Source organism: Pogoniulus pusillus, chromosome 30 (assembly GCF_015220805.1).
Source record: "Pogoniulus pusillus isolate bPogPus1 chromosome 30, bPogPus1.pri, whole genome shotgun sequence".
Classification (NCBI taxonomy): domain Eukaryota; kingdom Metazoa; phylum Chordata; class Aves; order Piciformes; family Lybiidae; genus Pogoniulus; species Pogoniulus pusillus.
This window is the reverse complement of record NC_087293.1, coordinates 15,487,473-15,506,250: the sequence shown is the minus strand read 5'-3', so window position 1 is coordinate 15,506,250 and position 18,778 is coordinate 15,487,473. Positions and strand designations below refer to the sequence as shown.

At 45.0% G+C, this 18,778-nt stretch overlaps 1 protein-coding gene across 7 annotated transcripts in view; it reads left to right on the top strand.

Moving 5' to 3' along the window:
* The window catches only part of MED13L (mediator complex subunit 13L), a 190,174-nt gene that overhangs the window by 125,449 nt on the left and 45,947 nt on the right, over positions 1-18,778 (top strand). For all 7 annotated transcript variants that reach the window (XM_064168753.1, XM_064168754.1, XM_064168758.1 and 4 more), the window contains 4 exons: positions 12,079-12,224; positions 13,573-13,767; positions 14,147-14,338; positions 18,126-18,288. In XM_064168753.1, the coding sequence (XP_064024823.1) occupies positions 12,079-12,224; positions 13,573-13,767; positions 14,147-14,338; positions 18,126-18,288 (696 nt within the window). The remainder of the gene's footprint in view (positions 1-12,078; positions 12,225-13,572; positions 13,768-14,146; positions 14,339-18,125; positions 18,289-18,778) is intronic.

Sequence of the window (18,778 nt, the reverse complement as noted above, 5' to 3'; positions counted from 1 at the left end):
ATCAAAGCCACTTTAAGGTAAAACAGATTATCAAACACCTTATTTGTAGCTTTCAGAGCTAATGGTGATGCAACCCTCACGACGGAATGTAGGTAATTTCTGCACACTGTGCAATAAAAGCACTTCTGTATTATCCCACCTAAAAAGTCTTTTCAGAAATGGGCAGTTTTAAAGTCACCTCCTTTTCATTATCCAGGCTCTGCAGACTGAGCAGCCTGTGCCTGTCATCTATCAAATGTCAAATCTCTCACCACGTCCCTTGCCCTTTCCCCCTTTCCAGAGGGGTAGGAGGCCTCTGCTTTCCCAGTTAAGCTGTCTGGCAGAAGGTAGCTGGCACGGCTGACTGGCTGAAGAGGTGCCTGCTATAGAGTGTTTCAGGAGCCCACCCATTGCCAGCATGCCACAGCTGCTGATTCTAGAGCAGCATGACACAAATATTAATGGAGAGGATGATATTTGTACCCACTTTATGACTGCTGAAAGCATCTTTAGGAGATTAAGGGGAAGTTCAGCTTTATGTGGGTCTGTGACCCACAGATGAGTCACTGTGCAACTGTGCCAGTCAGTGATCCTAGCACAGCTCACTTGGTGAGATGAAGGAGTTGATAGCTGCAGTATTTGTGATAAAATTACCCAGGAATGCCTAAATTTAGGGAAATTCAGGGTTTCAAGTCTGCAGTTCTGAGCTGCTAAGCGAAGGTCAGTTTATGCCTTAGGCTGAAGAAATGGAATACTTGGTTGGCGAACCTCCATCAGTGCTAGTCAGGCTTGTGCTTGAGTTTTAGAGGTTTAATATTCAAGAGGGTTCTTTTTCAGTTCTGATCTCTAGATGATGACAGTTGTGAGGTGATTTTATGTCTGTATGGTGTTTAATAAAAAGCTAAGGCTAGCAGCACAAAAAGGAGGCTTTTTTGGAGATACCACATGAAACTTAACATGCAACTTATTCACATGCCATGAATGAGTTCTGTTTCACTTACAATACATGTGCTTATCTGGCTGGAGAGCACTGGTTGTGATCTCTCTGCAGAGCTTTTGTTTCCTAGATCCAGAGACTTCTTTATTTCCTCTGATCAGTTTTTCTCTGATATTGATTAGATTCAGTAAAAACTGGATTTTATTTTAAAACATCATAGTTTAGCACATAAAAATTCAAGGTGATCTGTATTCCTGTTAGAAGGAAGCTGTTTCCCTGTTTAATGTGTGTAGGCAGTGGATTTTGCAGCCTGATGTGCCTTAAACATCCAAAAGTGTGAAGTATCCATAGGGAGATGCACATAATCCACACCCACCTCTTGAGTAGTGCAGTCTGGGTTCCTGTGATTTGATCTGCAGGTGGCATCCTGTTAAGAGAGAGAAATCACATCCCATTTGAAGAGTTGTTTTCGTAGAATCAAGCAGGTTGGAAGAGAGCTCCAAGCTCAGCCAGCCCAACCTAGCACCCAGCCCTAGCCAATCAACCAGACCATGGCACTAAGTGCCCCAGCCAGGCTTGTCTTGAATGCCTCCAGGGATGGCAACTCCACCACCTCCCTGGGCAGTCCTTTCCAGTGCCAGTCACTCTCTCTGCCAACAACTTCCTCCTCACATCCAGCCTAGACCTCCCCTGGCACAGCTTGAGGCTGTGTCCCCTTGTTCTGGTGCTGGCTGCCTGGCAGCAGAGCCCAACCCCACCTGGATACAGCCTCCCTGCAGGGAGCTGCAGACAGCAATGAGCTCTGCCCTGAGCATCCTCTGCTGCAGGCTGCACACCCCCAGCTCCCTCAGCCTCTCCTCGCAGGGCTGTGCTCCAGGCCCCTCACCAGCTTCATTGCCCCTCTCTGGACACCTTCCAGCACCTCAACATCTCTCTTGAATTGAGGAGCCCAGAACTGGGCACAGCACTCAAGGTGTGGCCTGACCAGTGTTGAGTACAGGGGCAGAATAACCTCCCTCATCCTGCTGGCCACACTGCTCCTGAGCCAGCCCAGGATGCCATTGACCACCTAGGCACACTTGTGCTTCTAATTCTAAAGTGTCAGCTACCCCACCCCACGCTGCCATACTCTGCTTTTACCTTGTCCACGTTTACATTAGCAGATGTATTGCCCAAGCTTTTTGTGCCATCTGTCATTGTCCCACATTTCTACCTATCTGCCATGAGGATAAATGCTACCCTTGATCTGGGGCCTTTCAGCCTTCCTCCTTATTCTGTGTTGCCTTTGGAATCAACTGATAGGAAGGGCAGGATGTGTGCCTGAACGTGGAGAAAATAAATACACAGCAGTTGTCATGGCATGTAATTATTTAATTACTCAGAGATGTTGTGTTGGTTTGGACTCTTTAGTAACCATCAGCAGTCCAGAATTACTTCACTTCATCTTACAAATAATGAGAAGCAAATTGTAGATCAGAACAGCTTCTTTGGGGTTGTTGGTTGTTTTTTTTGACAAGCCATATTATTATACACCTGTGCAGCTAGTAATAAATCAGTGCATTTCCGTGTTCAACATGCAATGCTTATTTAACACAGAAAAAATAAGGATTGTGTTGTGAATTTTGATGGGATATTTTCATCTCTTTTGGTGTAGCATTTCACTAAGGATCACAGGAATGAATCTGCTGCTTCAGTTGTACATGAAGGAAACTATCACAATGCCAGTATGTTGGAAGAGCTATGTTAAAACCCATTAGCTAAAACCTGAGTATTAATCTCTGCTTTAGTGTAAAAATAATACAATAAATTATTATAAAGATATACTTATGACTTTATAGGCAGGATTCAGGGAAAGAATGGGATGGCTGTTACTGTAGAAGGTGTTCCTCCTTATAGAAGCTGTGGGGTAAAGGAGGTTGTACTGAGGAAGGACTCAGTCTTTTGTCCCTGGCATCAGGTAAAAGAATAAGAGGAAATGGCCTGATACTGCACTTAGAAAGGGTTAGGTTAGAGGTTAGGAAAAATTCCTTTGCTGCAAGATTGGTCAGGGATTGGAACAAGATGCCCAGGGAGGTGGTGGAGTCTCCAACCATGATGGTGTTTGAGAAATGTGTGGTCATGGCACTGTGGGACATGGTTTAATGACCATGGTGGTGTTAGGTTGATGACTGGACTGGATGATCTTAGAGGTCTTTTCCAACCCAAACACTCCTTTGACTCTATGAAAAGCAAGGTCATCTTAGAGTGAAAAGTTGGAAGCTTAAGCATTGTCACACTATGACTTACTCAGAGCCTGTAAGCCCTGGTGCATTGTCCTGTGTATAATGCCCTGCATCTTTATCCAAGTCATCACATAACCAAACATGGAACTGTCCTGCTCTGAGCCATCACAAGCAGGTAGTGTGTAACCGCAGAGCAGTTTGTCCTGTGCTGGTACTAAAGGTTATTTACATTGTATTTGACCTTTCCTCCAGCAAAGACTTGATGTAGGTCTTGTACATAGAGAGACTACAATATAATTACTCCTCAAAGTGTTAGCTAATGTGATGTGCAGCAGCTTCCCCCTTGACTTCTCGGAGCTGTTCATACTGCTGTTAATCCTGTCATGCTGCAGATTGATGTATCCATTTGAAGTAGAAACTCGGGTGTCCCTCCAGGCTAGCAGGTCATCTTGTGCATACATTTACTCAGAGAGAAGAATAGAAGGTTGTTAGAGATGGGATGAGGGAGAGAATCCCGATAGGGAGGCGAATATTAGCCTTGGCAAGAGGTTTTGTTGGTGACAACTAAGGAAGTGTTGAGATAATAAGTCTGTAACACAGAAAGCATTTAGATAACCATTATCTGAATGCTCGCTGCATTGTGAAGCTCTTATCTTAGTCCTTTGCTCGACCACTGGAAGAGTGCTAAAGGTAATTAATATTTATACCAAGTTTCTGTGCGTGCAGCTCATACATTAAGCTCTCCAAAATACATCCAACACAACATGGGAGACAACATATTGACTGATAAAACAGAGTCACTAACAGACCTGGGTACTCCTGGGAACTCATGGCCTTCTTCCCTCTCCATTTTTTTTGAGGAATGGGGAGAAAGTAACGACCAAGGAAAAGGAGTCCTTGCCAGAGCAGTCTGGTTCGATCTGCAGCTTGATCTCCTCTGTTCTTATCCCCTGCCACCCAGAAATGTGTGCCTGTGGGCAGAAACAGTGACACAGATTGCTTGCCCTGTGCAGCCAGGTTTGCCCCAGTATCAGTTTCCCTTGTTCAGGAGATGTTTCAAGTCCAGTGATGCGGTGACATGGCTGTGACAGGTGGTTTCAGCTGGGGCTTCCTCGGCCTCCAGACAGGCTGCTGCTGAGGAGCCGGCTGCAGTTCAGTGCCACAGCCCTCTCCAGCTCCAACACACAGCACATGCTGAATGCAGCTCAGCAGCCACCCTGGGATCACCACTGGTTAATGCATGGAGTTCCAGAGCAGGAAATAGGCTCTAGACTGCTGTCTCACATATTTGACTACGGGCCTGCATCTAAGTCCATAGCACAGAGCAGCCAAGCAGATGGGTTTCATGTCTGGTCAGTCTTGTGCTGCCTGCTGTTTGTTGGAAGGCTGCAGGTTCAAGAAACTCTGCAACTGCCTCGTGTCTGCAAGTGCTTTCCTCTTTGGGTTAGCTGTGGCTTCTACAAAAACTGTTACTAATTATGCCATGTTTCTTGAATGTATATTGTAAACTACTGAAGCTGTGCTTCTGAATCACTTACTTTGTCTTATTTCAGCTTGGGTAACATTCAGATTCCATCTGGTAGGCAGAGAGTATGTTATGGGTTACTTGGAAGCACAAGAAATGCCACATGAATGTTTTGCCTCTCAAGCTGTAGCTACACTACTCATTAGAGCAGACAGGTCATGATCTCAAGAACTGGCGTGCTGTCATCCAGACTGCTTTCCTGTAGCACCCTCCCTACTTGGCTGTGAGCAGTGGCAGCAAGCTCTTCCAGGGCAATGCCCAGGAGAGGTTCTGGGCATAGCACAGCCAAGGACCTTTTCCAGTAAGGCACTGTGGACAGTGCCTCCCTTGTGGGGACGAAGAGGTTTTGCCATAAGAATGTGCAATTTCCCTTAACAGGCAGAAAATGTGTCTTGAGTTTTTTTATATGCTGCTAATGAGAGAGGCTCAGGTCCAGCTCCTCTTCTGCTCTCTTGGTGTGTGTGAAGAAGCTCTTTCTGCTGACACAGCTGCCTGGCAGATCTCTGTAGCACCTAAACTGGACCATTGTACGTCTGGAGAAACGTACTGGAGATCTGCACTCTGCAACAATTCACTTCTTACATTTAAGGAGAATTTGCATTGGGCAGAAGGTCTGATGACACTAAAATGAAAGCAGAAAGCCTTTCTTCTCTCATCCCACTACAGTCAGACCGTGGTTGCTCTGGGAGCTTGTTGAAATTCCAGCATCACTGAGGATATTTGTTTCAGATTATTTAAAAAGAGGTAATTTTCCTGCTGGGCTGTTAATGTGCTCTCAGCTGTTCAAGAGTGTTCCCGACCGAAGGTGTGTCCAGGTGCTGCCATCTCCTGTCCAGACCACTGCTGTGACCTGCTAAAAACTGTCCTGTTGCTGTAGACAAATGTAAAGGAAATTATTTTCTTGTGCTCTCACTTACTGTTACACTCCAAATCTGTGCAGGACCCTTTCATGCCCTCCTTTTATAGTCCACATCAAAGAAGTGATTAGCTTCATTGCTATCAGCATCTGTTTTCTTATGCCCGTGGCTTGCTGCTGCCTCTCTTCTGAGATCAGGCTTTGATAAAACTGAATTGGGGTAACTGAGTTGAAGCCTTTCAGATCCCAACCCAAATTGTGAGGGGAACTAGAACAGCAGTACAGATTACTGCTCATAAACGGGAATTGATTGTGTACACAGGCTTTATTGCTTATAAACTAAGGGAGAGGAACAAGAGCTTGCCAGCAGCCTGGTGACAGGGTAAGGGACCTCAGAAACCAGCCTTTAAAACATTCTCATCCTTGAAACTGGTCTGAAAACAGGGCATATGTTTACAAACATAGGCTTGTCAACTTTTCATCACCTTCTTCTAAGTCACATTAAGTGTCAGCACTGTCAGCTGCTTCCCCTTGTGCTTCCCGGGTGTGTAAGTAGGTTGCAGGCTTCGGGACAAAACCTAGGTGGGAAATTGTACACTGCCCAGCAGCAGGTGTTCTTCAAAATGTGGCAGTGCTTCTCAGTGAGTGATTTCAAGACATTAAAATAATAGTGATTGAACTCATGTCATAGAACCAATTGCTAAAATAGCTCTCTAATAAGGCAAACAAATTGTGACAATCTTTTAAGGGTTTTCCTAGCTGCTTCTGGTGCCTCCCCTAAAATCCCAAAGTAATTGTTATTGGCCTTTTTTTTTGTTACTTACTGTTTTCCTGAAGAGATTTCCATGTTTGTCATCCAAAATGAGGTATCTGAAATCTGTTTGGAGGGACACTTTTACTTGGACCACAGCTGTGCCTTTGTCCATACGCTCAGACCTCAGCTCTGAATCGTAGTATCTTGGCATTCTTCTCCTGCCGAGTGTCTGGGTGGAAAGAGTCCCTCTCCAGTTTGAATGCAGACTGGTGCAGTTGTGTCTTTATATAAACCTACTAACACATGGAAAATTCCATGAATCCATCAGATGCTCTCCTTTCTCTGCCAGTGTGGTGCAGTTCAAACGTAATCATGTTTTCATAATCCTCATCTGACTTTTATATAGAAGTAAATTTAATGTAATGCTCTTCCCTTTAAGTCATTTACAGTAACCCAGGGATCGACATTCATAAAGATCCCGGGAGTCCCTAAATAGTCCCTTGACAAGGTTTTCAGCTGGTTTTAGGCATCTCAAAGGTTATCTGAGGCAATGAAGATCCCCAAGGAAACATCTGAAAGACCGTTGTCAGTTGCAGGTGATTAGGTGCCAAATGAAAGGTCTGATTAATGTAAATACAATTTATTTGAGGGGTTTTCTGTGTTCTGGGAGGAAAAGAGACCTGCAGTGCTCAGGGGAAGGACACAGGTATTTTCTGCTGTTACAGAAGATTAGAGGACAGTCCTGTTTCTTTCTCTGAGCTTTTCCTTACCAGCTTCCTTGCTCACAAAGCACCAAGAACAAACTAAAATGAAGGGAAATGGCACAGACCATTTGATGCTGTGTGACTGGGGAGTGAGGATTTTGTTTGTTTTCTTTGTATTTCTATTAAAAGAAGGTGTTTATTTAAAGAGTTGTTTTAATGTTAGCATGCAGGTCTCTCTCAGTGAACAGAGTGGAAGTGGTCTTGCAAGTGTACGCTCCAGTGTGCTGCTGGCTGAAGACCACAGCGCTCAGATTTCAGCCTTTGGCCTGCGTGCAGCTATAGTTGGCACTAACGTATATGTGTTGGATGTACTGGGGAGATGGCATCGAACTGAGGCAGCTGTCAGTCACCTGGAAAGGAAAAAAAGGCTTCTTAAAAGATACCTGTAAAAAAGAGAGCACAAGTCCTGCATAGGGTGGTAAGTCAGAAGCGTGCCCAGGTGGCCAAGAAAGCCTGGCTTGTATTAGAAACAGGGTGGCCAGCAGGGACAAGGAGGTGATCATCCTCATGTACTCAGCACTGGTGGGGCCACACCTTGAGTGTTGTGTTTAGCTCTGGTCCCTCCACTACAGGAAGGATATTAAAGGGCTGGAGCATGTCCAGAGAAGGGCAAGGAGATTTGTAAAGAGCCTGAAGCACCTGGGTTATGAGGAGGAGCTGAGGTTGTTCAGTCTGGAGAAGAGAAGGCTGAGAGGACACCTCATTGTTCTCTACAACTACCAGAAGGGAGGTTGGAGTGAAGAGAGGGCAGCCTCTGCTCCTTGGTGACACACAACAGGACCAGAGGAAATTGCCACAAGCTGCAGCAGGGGAGGATCAGGCTGGATATGAGGAAATATATGTTACCCTGAAAGGGTTTTCAAAGGTTGGAAGGGTCTGCCCAGGGCAGTGCTGGAGTTACCATCCCTGGAAGTGTTCAAGCAGCCTGTGGATCTGGCACTTGGGGACATGGTTTAGTGCTGACCTTTCAGTGCTGGGTCGAGGGTTGGACTGGATGATCTCCGGGGTCTCTACCAAGCAGATATGTTCTGTGATTCTCTGAGAGTACTGTTACAGTTTTGCATTCTTTTAAATGTTTCTGATTTCTATCAAATGGGATGACGAGAATGGATTTTACTTCAGCTGGTGTTGACATGTTCTGATGGAAAACTGCTGCAGTTGCCACTGTCTCTGTGGCACTGTTTGCATGTCTGCAAAAAACCAAGGGAAGGAAGACATTAAAAACCTCAAACCCTAAGTGGTAGGTAGCTGAATCAATCCATCTGCAGTACATTTCATGCTAAGTTGATGGGTACTTGGCTCAGCAGTGCCACTTTGCACTGCACCCGAGGCAAAAATAATTGTAAATGCCCCCAGCGTTGGAAGGGACCTCTAGGGGATAGAGGCCAAGCCCCTGCCAAAGCCGGATCACCCACAGCAGCTTTCCCAGGGTCACAATAGCCAGGGGGAGTTGGAATCTCTGCAGAAAAGGAGACTCCACAACCTTTCTCGGCAGCCTGCTCCAGGCTTCCAGCGCCCTCACACTAAACAAGTTTCTCCTCCTGCTCAGATGGAACCTCCTGGGTTCTGGTTTGTGCCCATTGCCCCTTGTCCTGTCCCTGGGTGCCACTGACAAGAGTCTGACCCTACCCTCTTGACACTCATCCTTTTTATCATGTATAAGTCCCCTGATAAGCATCATGAATGCCTAGTGGCTGCCTCGGGATGCTCACCTTGCTTTCACCCCGGCGAGTCTTTGTCCCTGCCTCTTTTCCTCTGGTTAGCAGTGCAGGTCATTCATTAATATGTGCAAGATGAATGCGTGATGCAGCTGTTCAGAATCACTGCTGGTTTGGTTGTTCTTCTGAACGGGTAGGAACTGACAGCTCAGGGTATTCCAACAGACTGAGCAGAGTAGGAGAAATAGTTTGGAAGCCATTTCATATGTATCTCTGGTGGCTTCTGATAGTTGGAATGTCAGGGAGATAAGAGTACAGAAATGAGTGAGTTTATAAACCCAGAGAGATAGGCAAGTGGATCTTCAAAAGCTTGTCAGCCTCAGGTTTTGAATTAGGGTTGAAATAAATTTAAATTAAAAAAGTCAGTCTGAAGAAGGTGCTGAACACTTTCAGCAACTCTGATCTGCGTTTGGAGGTTGCTTTTAATGGTGCCTTTGTTAGCACAGCGAGGAGTAGATCTGTTAAGAAAACTGGATGGGGATAAAACAGTGCTGGGAGGCTCTGGTGAGAAGCTGAACAATGGCTGTGTTTCAAGGCTTGAGTCTGAAGTGTGTGGGTCCTGGTGAAGGCTGTAGAGCTCAGCTAAGTGGAGATTGAAAGGAAAGCCTCAGCGCTCAGGCTGCTGCCTGCCGCTAGCTTCGGAGGTTTTCTTCTTGACTCATCCTGGGAGCCCTGTCGCAGATTTGTAGGGAGAGTGATTTCTGCAGCTTGGTATGTAAGGAATTGTGTGAAATGCACCGAAGGCAGGAATGTCAGGAGGCTGGCTGCACATGCCTGAGTGGGACACATCACAGCCTGCTGACGCTAGCTTCTGAACTAGAATTCGTCTTTGGTACTAAAGTAAACACTGCACTCGAATCTGCCAGAAGCTTCTTAGGAACGTAGGAAGTCCCCAGGCCTTGATCTTTATTATTTTTGGTCTTGAAAGCTGAGCTCATGGCAGTGACTCTGGCACCAGAGAGAACTTAACTTCCCTGCAAGTGTTTGTTCTCTTGCGAGGTGCTGCCAGGCACCCCCGGAGGAAGGGCTGGGGAAGGGAGCAGGGAGGAAAGCTCGGTGCTGGGTACCTGCAGGCTGGTTGGAGGCTTGCTTGCTCAGCAGAGAGGGATTCTGTCACAGTGACTGCTCAGCTGGGACCTGAACAAAAGGAACGTTTGGGTGGGCCTCTTGCTGTAGCCAAGGGCGATCTGCTTTGGGGTCTGGTGCTAGCAATGATCCAGCTTTCCCCAGGGAAGTCTTCATTGCTGCTCAGGGGTAGCAATACTCAATACTGTTGTTCTTTATCCTGTGGTTTGCAGGGCAGTCAAATGGGCTGGTACTGTCCTGGTGTATCCTTTTTTCCCTGTAATTAATGGAAGACACTTCTGCTCCCAGGCTGTTTGATTTTCTGAACTTTATGAATCATAACTTTGGTGTTAGCTGATTCTCAGCTGAAACAGTGATGTACATTCCCTCCCCTGCAATAACAAATGAGTCTTTTCTCTGCTAGGCTCTAATTTGGTCTGTTCCTAATTCTCACAGTGTTTGTGGGTGGCTGGGAATGTCAGGTATAAGACTGCACGTGATTTGTTCATGCCAGACCACTTTGCAAGAGACTTGAAAGAGTCCCTGCAAGGTCCCAGGAGGCTATTTCCCCCCCCCTTTAGATCGATAGAAGACAAGCAAGACATTCACAGTCAAACGCTGTAGGAAGCCTGCAGAATCAGGAGGATTTCTGTGTAATATCCTAAAGACAGGAGCTGAAAATGACTCCTTCACAAATAGCTGTGCTCTCTGCTTTAGGAGGGCTGACCTGCTGCATGCTGAACTCTCTGCAGAGATTATCCCCACTTGATCTTAGGCCAGATTTCTCATGGCTTTGTAGTTATTAAGACCTTTTTGATAGCAAGGGCTATCATCCTGTGTAAGGAGACTCAAGGCTTTTGATCAAACAGTTGGGCTTTGCTTTTATTTTTTTCTTTCTTGTATGTGCAGAAATCCCTTGTTCTTTTTTTGTGCTTGAAGTGATTTGTTTTCCTTTGTAGAAGATGACAGCTGGATAGCAATACCTGGAGCTGACCCATTTTGTCCCATGTTCTGTTCCCTCCCTCCCCCCATCTAACTTAATGATAAGTTTCCTTCTGCAACACCCACGATAGTGGAGTTTCTTTCCCTTGTGAAAGGGAAATCTAATGAAACCTTTAATTCCATGAAATCCATGTGAATATGGGATGATAGCAGCAAGGAAGTTCAGTTTTTATCTGTCATTTAAGTGACCTTTTCTCCAGATTTTTCTCAGCTGACCACTTTCTGTAGGTTGGTTTGTGGGTTTGGGGTTTTTTTTAGGTAGTACTGGAGGCTCAAGAGAAGAGTAGGAGTCAGGAGCAAAGTGCATTTGTAGCATAGGAGGAAAAGTTGTTCTACACGATGTGTAGAATCACTCAGAGATGCAGTGAGATTAAACCAGCTTCCTACTCTAGACCATCAGAGCCTGTGTTAAAAATCAGCTGGCAGCAGTAGAGTGGTTGGTTGACTTAAACAGCAAAGTGAAATTGTTACAATTGCCTGTGTTATTTCTTTCTGGTGAAGGTAGTCAGGAGCCGTCTTTAAAACGCTGCTTGCATTCTGGCTGGCCCAGTGCCAAAGCCAACAGCTGTAAAACTCTGCACAGCTATTGTGCTGGGCAGAGGAGTGACTGCATAATCACTGCTTCAGCTTGGGACTTTCTGAGTTGATTAAAATGATGATAAAAAAAGCAGGAGATGTGTTTTGTTTTCTTTTTCTTGTGGCATTGTGGCAAGGAGTATTTAAGCAAATGGTTAGCTCTGATGGGAAGTCATTCTCTGGCTGGAATTAGGTGGGAACATTTTAAATGCCACTCATTTCAAATGAAGTTTAATCGTCAGTGGCAAATCCAAGGCTTAAACCCTTGGCAGCTTCTTGTAATACTCATTTGCTTCTGTTTTCTTTCTCATGAGAGTCCCATGAGGTGTTAGACAAACATCTTCATTCCTTTTCAGCTAGAGCCCATCACAGAGTGAATGCTGAAGAACATCTAAACACCTCTGTTTTTACTCTTTGAATCTTGGATGGAATCTTCTTTGTTTGTAATGATCTTATTGAGTTATAAAAGCAGGAAAACAAATCTTTGAGATAGTTGCCAAAATATGTGTCTAGTGGCAGTTCATCCTGTCCTGTATCAGCCACTGAATCTATTATTCAGCAGGCACAAGTGACAAAGCAGAAGAGTGTTTCTTTGGACTCTAAGGCTATGGACTCACAGCCTCCTGTGAGTTCATTAACATGCTAATAAATCTGTTTCTCCTTTGTCTCCCCCTCTCCAGTGAACATTTGTCGTGTGCCTTCACGTTCTTTCTTCATGGGGAAAGCAATGTGTGCACAAGTGTGGAGATTGCTCAGCACCAGCCCATCTACCTGATCAACGAAGAGCATATCCAGATGGCCCAGTCCTCACCCTCACCCTTCCAAGGTAAGGGAGCAGCATTTGGATCTTTGTGCATTTAACCTCACTTCTGGGTGGCAGCAACTTCGCTCCTGCTGATGTTCTCTTCAGAGGTGAATGAAGTGAGATTAAGTCACTCTTCAGAGTGAGTTTCTCTTCAGAAGTCATGGACATAAGGGAAAACATTGTTAGGACTTCAAGACTATAGGCAGCTCAAAGTGGGATGTGAGTTTCCCAGGGGGTTCTATTCGTAGCTTTGGTTTTAAAGGTGTGTACATATTGTAAAGAGATTAATCAATTTTGGTTTAAAAGGCTTATTTCAGGAAGTGAGTGCACTGGTTTGACACTTTTACATGGTGTCTAGGTCAGCTGGCTCAAATCTGGAACTTCAGTGCTACACGAATACAAATACTGAGCTGATCTAATTCAAGAGCACTTCTCACTCTTACATTGGCAGCTTTTGTTTGGGACTTCTTTATGAGAAAGAAAAGGAGGTCTGAAAATGTATCAAAGACAACAAAAAAACTTGAAGTACTTGTGAGTGTTTGTTTGCCAGTGTAAGAAATGAAGGTTTTAGAGAGTTATGTTAATGGCTTTTTAAATTCATGATGCAATTGTGGTGCAATGCTCTACATCAAACAATCATAATAATGTTTGAGTCACTGGGTTGCACTGTCTTGCTACAGTCTGAAATTACAACTTCAAAGCAATTATAGCAAGAAATCTTGGTGAAATTAATGTTCATTTATAGAAGACATTAATTGACAGAAGCTTTATTGCAAAATATTTTGTGTCTAGATGTAAAGTTTTGACAGGGGTTCAGACACTTCAATCCTAGGAGGCTTTCAGTGAGCTAAATTCATTACACTCTCCAATCAAATGTGACCAAAGGCAAAACTGAGTCTGAATGGAAATACCTGTTGCTGAGCAAGTAGTTGCCCTTATTTGTCCTTCCTGCACTCTGCTCCATGCATTGTTTTCCCCATACTTTTCAGTGCTGAGAAGTCTCTAGTACTGTGTGCTCCTGGTGGAAATTCAGTTGCTGACTGTCTCCTCTTACTTCCATGTATGGTCATCCCTTTGCCAGAGCAAGCAGTGTTTCACTACACTTAAATTAGTTCATTGTGGAAACTATTCAACTGAACTGCAAAAAGGTCCATTTTCAGCCGAGTGAGGTTGGCTGCATGGGAAACCTGTGCAGCCTAAGGCAGCTTCAAATTCACATCCCTACCTGATGTTGCAGTCACTTCCTCCTGCAGGCAGGTCCTGGAGTCAGCCTGAGAATGGAACAGTGGCTGAGGCTAGAGAGGCAGAGGCTGGCAGACATGTGGCTGAAGCATACATCTGTTAGGGCCTGTGCTTTCTTGCTTTGCAGTTTTGGTGAGCCCTTACGGTTTGAATGGTACCCTCACGGGCCAGTCGTACAAGATGTCAGACCCAGCAACTCGCAAACTGATGGAGGAGTGGCAGTATTTTTACCCTATGGTGCTGAAGAAAAAAGAAGGCATGAAAGAGGAGGAGGAGCTGGGATACGACAACGATTTCCCCGTGGCAGTTGAAGTCATCGTTGGTGAGTTTCAGTACTCTGCCTGAAGGATCATTTTCCTCCTTGTGGTTTGAAAAAAAAATCTAATTAATCAGAAGCAGCCATTTTAATTTTCCTATCTTCTGTTGTAGCTCTCTTGACACTGGAACATCTGACTCCTTATCTTGCCTCAAGCTTCTCTACTCCCTGTATCCCACAAGCTATTATTCACAGTAGCAAGCCACTTGCTGCAGCTCTGTGCTGCTCGCAGAGGGTTAGATGTACATTCAGATGAAATTCCTCAGCTCTCTCTATTTGGGATAATAAGTTTTGTCCAACTGACATTGAAAACAAGCTTCAGTAGCTAGGGCTGCTGAATATTAGCAGGTATTTTCAGGACTTCTGTCTTCCTCTTGCTTTGCAGGTGGTGTAAGGATGGTCTATCCTTCAGCCTTTGTTCTCATCTCCCAGAGTGACATCCCCATGTCACAGAATGCTGCCAGTACCGGAGGCCATATAAATGTGGGACAGCAGGGGCTTGGAAGTGTGAAAGATCCTGCTAGTACCTGTGGGATGCCACTCACTCCACCCACTTCTCCAGAGCAGGCCCTTATGGGTAAGTAATAGGAGGCTGGAGTTGGTCTTTCATTTTTGACTGGCTCATAAGTGAGTCACAGATTCAAGAGACAGGCAACAGACAACGTTACAGGAGAGCTTTTGCTGTAGGTCTGTGGCAAACAAAACCAAAGCTTTAAACACCTCTGAAAAAGACACAGCTTTAAACAAAACTTGGTGAATTCAGCTTCATTTTCTGTAGCTACATTTATCTTTGTGCAGAGGGCAGGGAAGAGGCAGGAGTAAGAGTAACAAAAACAGCATAAAACTGGGAATGCCTGGAGATAGAATAAAAGTTTGCAAATCCTCTTTTTGCCCAACACATCAAGTTTTAATCAAGGATCAGTCAAAGGAAAAGCAGAAGCCTCTGGAACTGGTAAGCAGGAGCTGGGCTTCCCAAGTGAGGTCTGAGACTTCTGTTACATGCAGATACTGCAAGTTCATGACATGTTTTGGCTGGATGGAGGGTGCCCCTTTTGAGAGCCTGGCTCCATAGTATTTCTGATCTCAGAAGCCATGCAGCTGCTTGGCATGTGAGATGGAAATTCACTTTGAATAGTTTTTCAGGGCAACTGGTAGTTAAAATAAGAAAAAAAAGCTGATTAGTAAAGTGAAGCAAGACAATCAACTTCTGAACAACAATCAATTGAAGGATTGATGCATATTTCAATGTATTGTGGTTTTTCAGTTCCTCAGAGCCCTGTTAAGCTTGTGCAAAATCCCAAGGGGATTCTGTTTTAGAGTAGTTATAAACTATTAATATCTAAAATGTGTTCACATTGCCCAATCTGGCAGGGACAGCTTCTGTTTGATCTCAGCTATTGTTTGAGGGCAAGATGGAGTTGTATCAAAGGGATGCCTCTGCAGGGAACAATGAAAGGATTCCTTTATCCTACACCATTTTAAAAGGCCTTGGGAAGCTGGAGAAATGGATCAGAAGATACATGTCCTACAGTTCAGAGGCAGTAAATGGGATACATAAACTGGATTAGTCTGAAGCATGTAACTACAGTTCTGCCCACTAGTAGTGAACGTGTGGGGGTAGTACCACGTCCAGTTTGGACCACTGAAAGATGTGGACAGAGTGAATGGAGTCCAGAGAGGTGCAGTAAGAATGATTTTAGATTTTTCAAACAGGACCTACAGGAGAAGGGAAGCATTGAGGTTGCTTAGTCTAGAGAAGGGAAATACGCAGGATAGAGTGTAACAGTCTGTGGAGAGATGAAAGGAGAAAAGGAAATCATCTTCTGTGCAACCAGTATGTAATGAACCTAAACTGGAGCAAGGCAAAACTAGGTTAAACATGAAGAAAAACTTCCTCCAGAGAAGGGTGTTGAAGTATTAGAATGAAGTGTGGTGGGGAGCTACAGGATTTGCATTAGCAGAGAGGTGGGTGGGCTGCTGGGGTTTTGCTGAGGGTGGTGTTTGTTTTTAAAGAACAGGTTAGTCAAATATGTTGATCGAGCTTTGGAGCAGGGGTTGGTGTTAACGATCTCTTCAGGTCACATTCCAATATTGCTACTGAAGCTAGGGAATGGCTTTCCACTGTGTGGAAACAGGCTGCACCACAGGGATTGCACTCTGGTCATGGTTGGTTGTGTCTTCCAGTATTTATGCCATCCTTTGACATTGTTATTTGTGTCTCTTCCAGCATTTTGTTAGGGATTTTCATGGATAAAAAATAGTGGCAGGGTATGGAAACAAAATGGGTTTGCCTGTTGTGAAGTTCCTTTTCATGTTATGCCATATCTTGCTGCATAGTATGAAAATGCTACACAGTGTGGTAAAGCAATCATTAATGCTCTCAAACAGAACCTGAAAGCTCTGGGAGCTCCTTCCTTACCCTCTTATACCTCTCATTTCCCTTTCCATCACTGTATTTTCTTTCCCCTGGCAGTTGTAACTGCCCTGCAGTGTATGCATTGTGTGTGCATGTTTGTTTATACACACATTCCTTCATGCCCACCTTGTTTTTATGATCTCTTGTCAAGTTCACAATGATTTTGTCAAGTTCACAACGTTGTAGAACATTTCAAAGCCAGTGAAATAAACTGCTAGAGACCACAAGCCTCTGTCTGGGGGTTTATGGCTTTGACTGCTTAGAATCATAGACTTGATTCAGTTGGAGGTAACTTTCAAGATCAGAATCCAACCATCAACCCACCATGGCCATTAAACCATGTCCCCAGGTGCCATGGCCACAGGATTCTTGAACACCTCTGGGGACGGTGACTCCAGCACTTCCCTGGGCAGCCTGTTCCAATGCCTGACCACTCTTGCAGCAAAGCTAACCCTCCCCTGGCACAATTTCAGGCCATTTCCTCTCCTGTCACCTGATACTAGAGAGGAGACCAACCCCCACCTCACTGCAACTTCGTAGAGAGTAATGAGAAGTGATTTGCTATTGGAATGGGCTGCCCAGGGAGGTGGTGGAGTCGCCGTCCCTGGGGGGCGTTCAAGAAGAGCCTGGCTGAGGCACTTAGTGCCATGGTCTGGTTGATTGGCTAGGGCTGGGTGCTAGGTTGGACTGGATGAGCTTGGAGGTCTCTGCCAACATGGTTGGCTCTAGGATTCTGTAAGAAATGCACGAGGGAAAATCTAACTGGATTTAAAAGCTGTATAACCAGAAAGCACCAAAGAAGACAGAAGGTTGGGCAGCATGTGTACAGTTTGAAAGTTGTGTTTTGGAAGTCCCCTAATAGGTGTCAGCAGCATTACCTCGGTCGATGCAGTGGTGTGTAACAGGGACTCCTCTCAGCTCCTGGTTCTTAAGGCTTCCTCCATTGCGTCAGGCGGGAGGACGAAGTGTTCTGTACACTGCCGTGACCTTGTTACAATGCAGCATGTCCTCACTTGCTGTTCCTCCGGAGCGGAGCAGCGGTGCTGGGCAGCCAGGCGAGCCTGACGCTCCCTCTGCCGTCGAGCTTGTGCCTATGGCTCTGCTCCAGCGCAGCTCATCTGAAACGCAACCAGGTTTCGTAGGAGCAAAGGGAACAGCTGCTTGTACAATAGCTGCTGAGGTCTCTGCATCACAGACGGAAAGAAATGAAGTGCGGGATATAAATGTGGCTTTCAGGCTGTTCATCTACTGAAGTAACAGCTTCATTTGTTATCTTTGATGACTTACAGTGTTGCTGAGAACCTCACCTGCTGTTAATAGTAGATACTAATGATCAGCTGCTGAACAGTGTCTGTGGTGCTGTACACCTGACTAAGGTTTTACCAAAGCAGCTTTAGGTTTGGTTATTTCAGTTCAAGCAGCTTGTCAAGAAATAGCACAACACGAATCTATTCCAGTTTTTCAGTGAGGTTTTGAGCCAAAGGAACTGGTTCTTGCTCTGAAACAGTCTACATAAATGAGTGCTTTTCTTAACTGACACTTGAAGCTTATTGTAATATAGATGGTTCTAAGTCTTTAAGTCACCAAAGGCAGGATAAATTCAAGCTGAACACCCGGGGTGGGGGGGATTGTGAATAACCTCTCCCTGCACTAAGTGATTCAGTACAAGGCCACAGGGGTCTTTCCAGGCTGCCTCCATTTCATATGTCAGGTGAGGCGCAGTACTCACACAGCTGTACCTGTATAACCTAGTGCCATCTCGGGTAGCCCAGGGGCAGGTGCTGCCTTGAAGTGTAGCTTAGCTAGTCTTCTGTAGTGATGCTTGAAGCATTTTCTAGGGAGTGTGAACATCTGTGTAGTCAGCAGCCTTCTGAGAGGGAGGGTCTGGTCAGGAAAAAGCATGAATATTAAGAACAGCTCTAACATTAATGCTTGCTTTCTATTGCAGGAGAAAGTGGATGCTCTCAGAGCAGTGTCAGCCACTCAGCTGTGCAGGAGGGGACAGTCAGTGTGCACAGTCCAAAGAAATCAGGCAAGATTACTCCAAAATTTCACAACCATATGGTTCACCGTGTCTGGAAGGAATGCATTCTCAACAGGTCACAGTCCAAGTAAGGCAGCAGTCCTGATGGCTTTGTTTGTTAAGAGCACATCATGTATAAATTGTAATGGTTCTGCCTTAGGTGATGTTATTCCTCACAGAGTTCTTTTGCCACTAATCAAAGCTAATGATGCAGAGCAGCATTGTCAAAGAAAATTTGTTACTGTGCTCAGCTGAAAACTCCTAACACTTAACAATCTATTTGCAGTTGTGTATCTTAATTGTGACAGGCTTCCAGGCTACAAATCTATACTGTGTGCCTTCAGCTAGATGTTTGCAGATGTATTGATTGTGGTTTCTAGCTGCAGTTAGAGTTACTAGAGTGAAGAACCCATAGTATCTGTTTGGTACTTAGAACACCAAGGATAGTATGTGTAAAGCATTAGGTGTGTGGGACTAAAATTCCAATCAACAAGGATATGGTAAGTTCCTGTTGTTAGCACCACAGGCCTTTATTGCTGAGAGTTAAAGTATATTCATGGCATGGGGTGCCCTGAAAT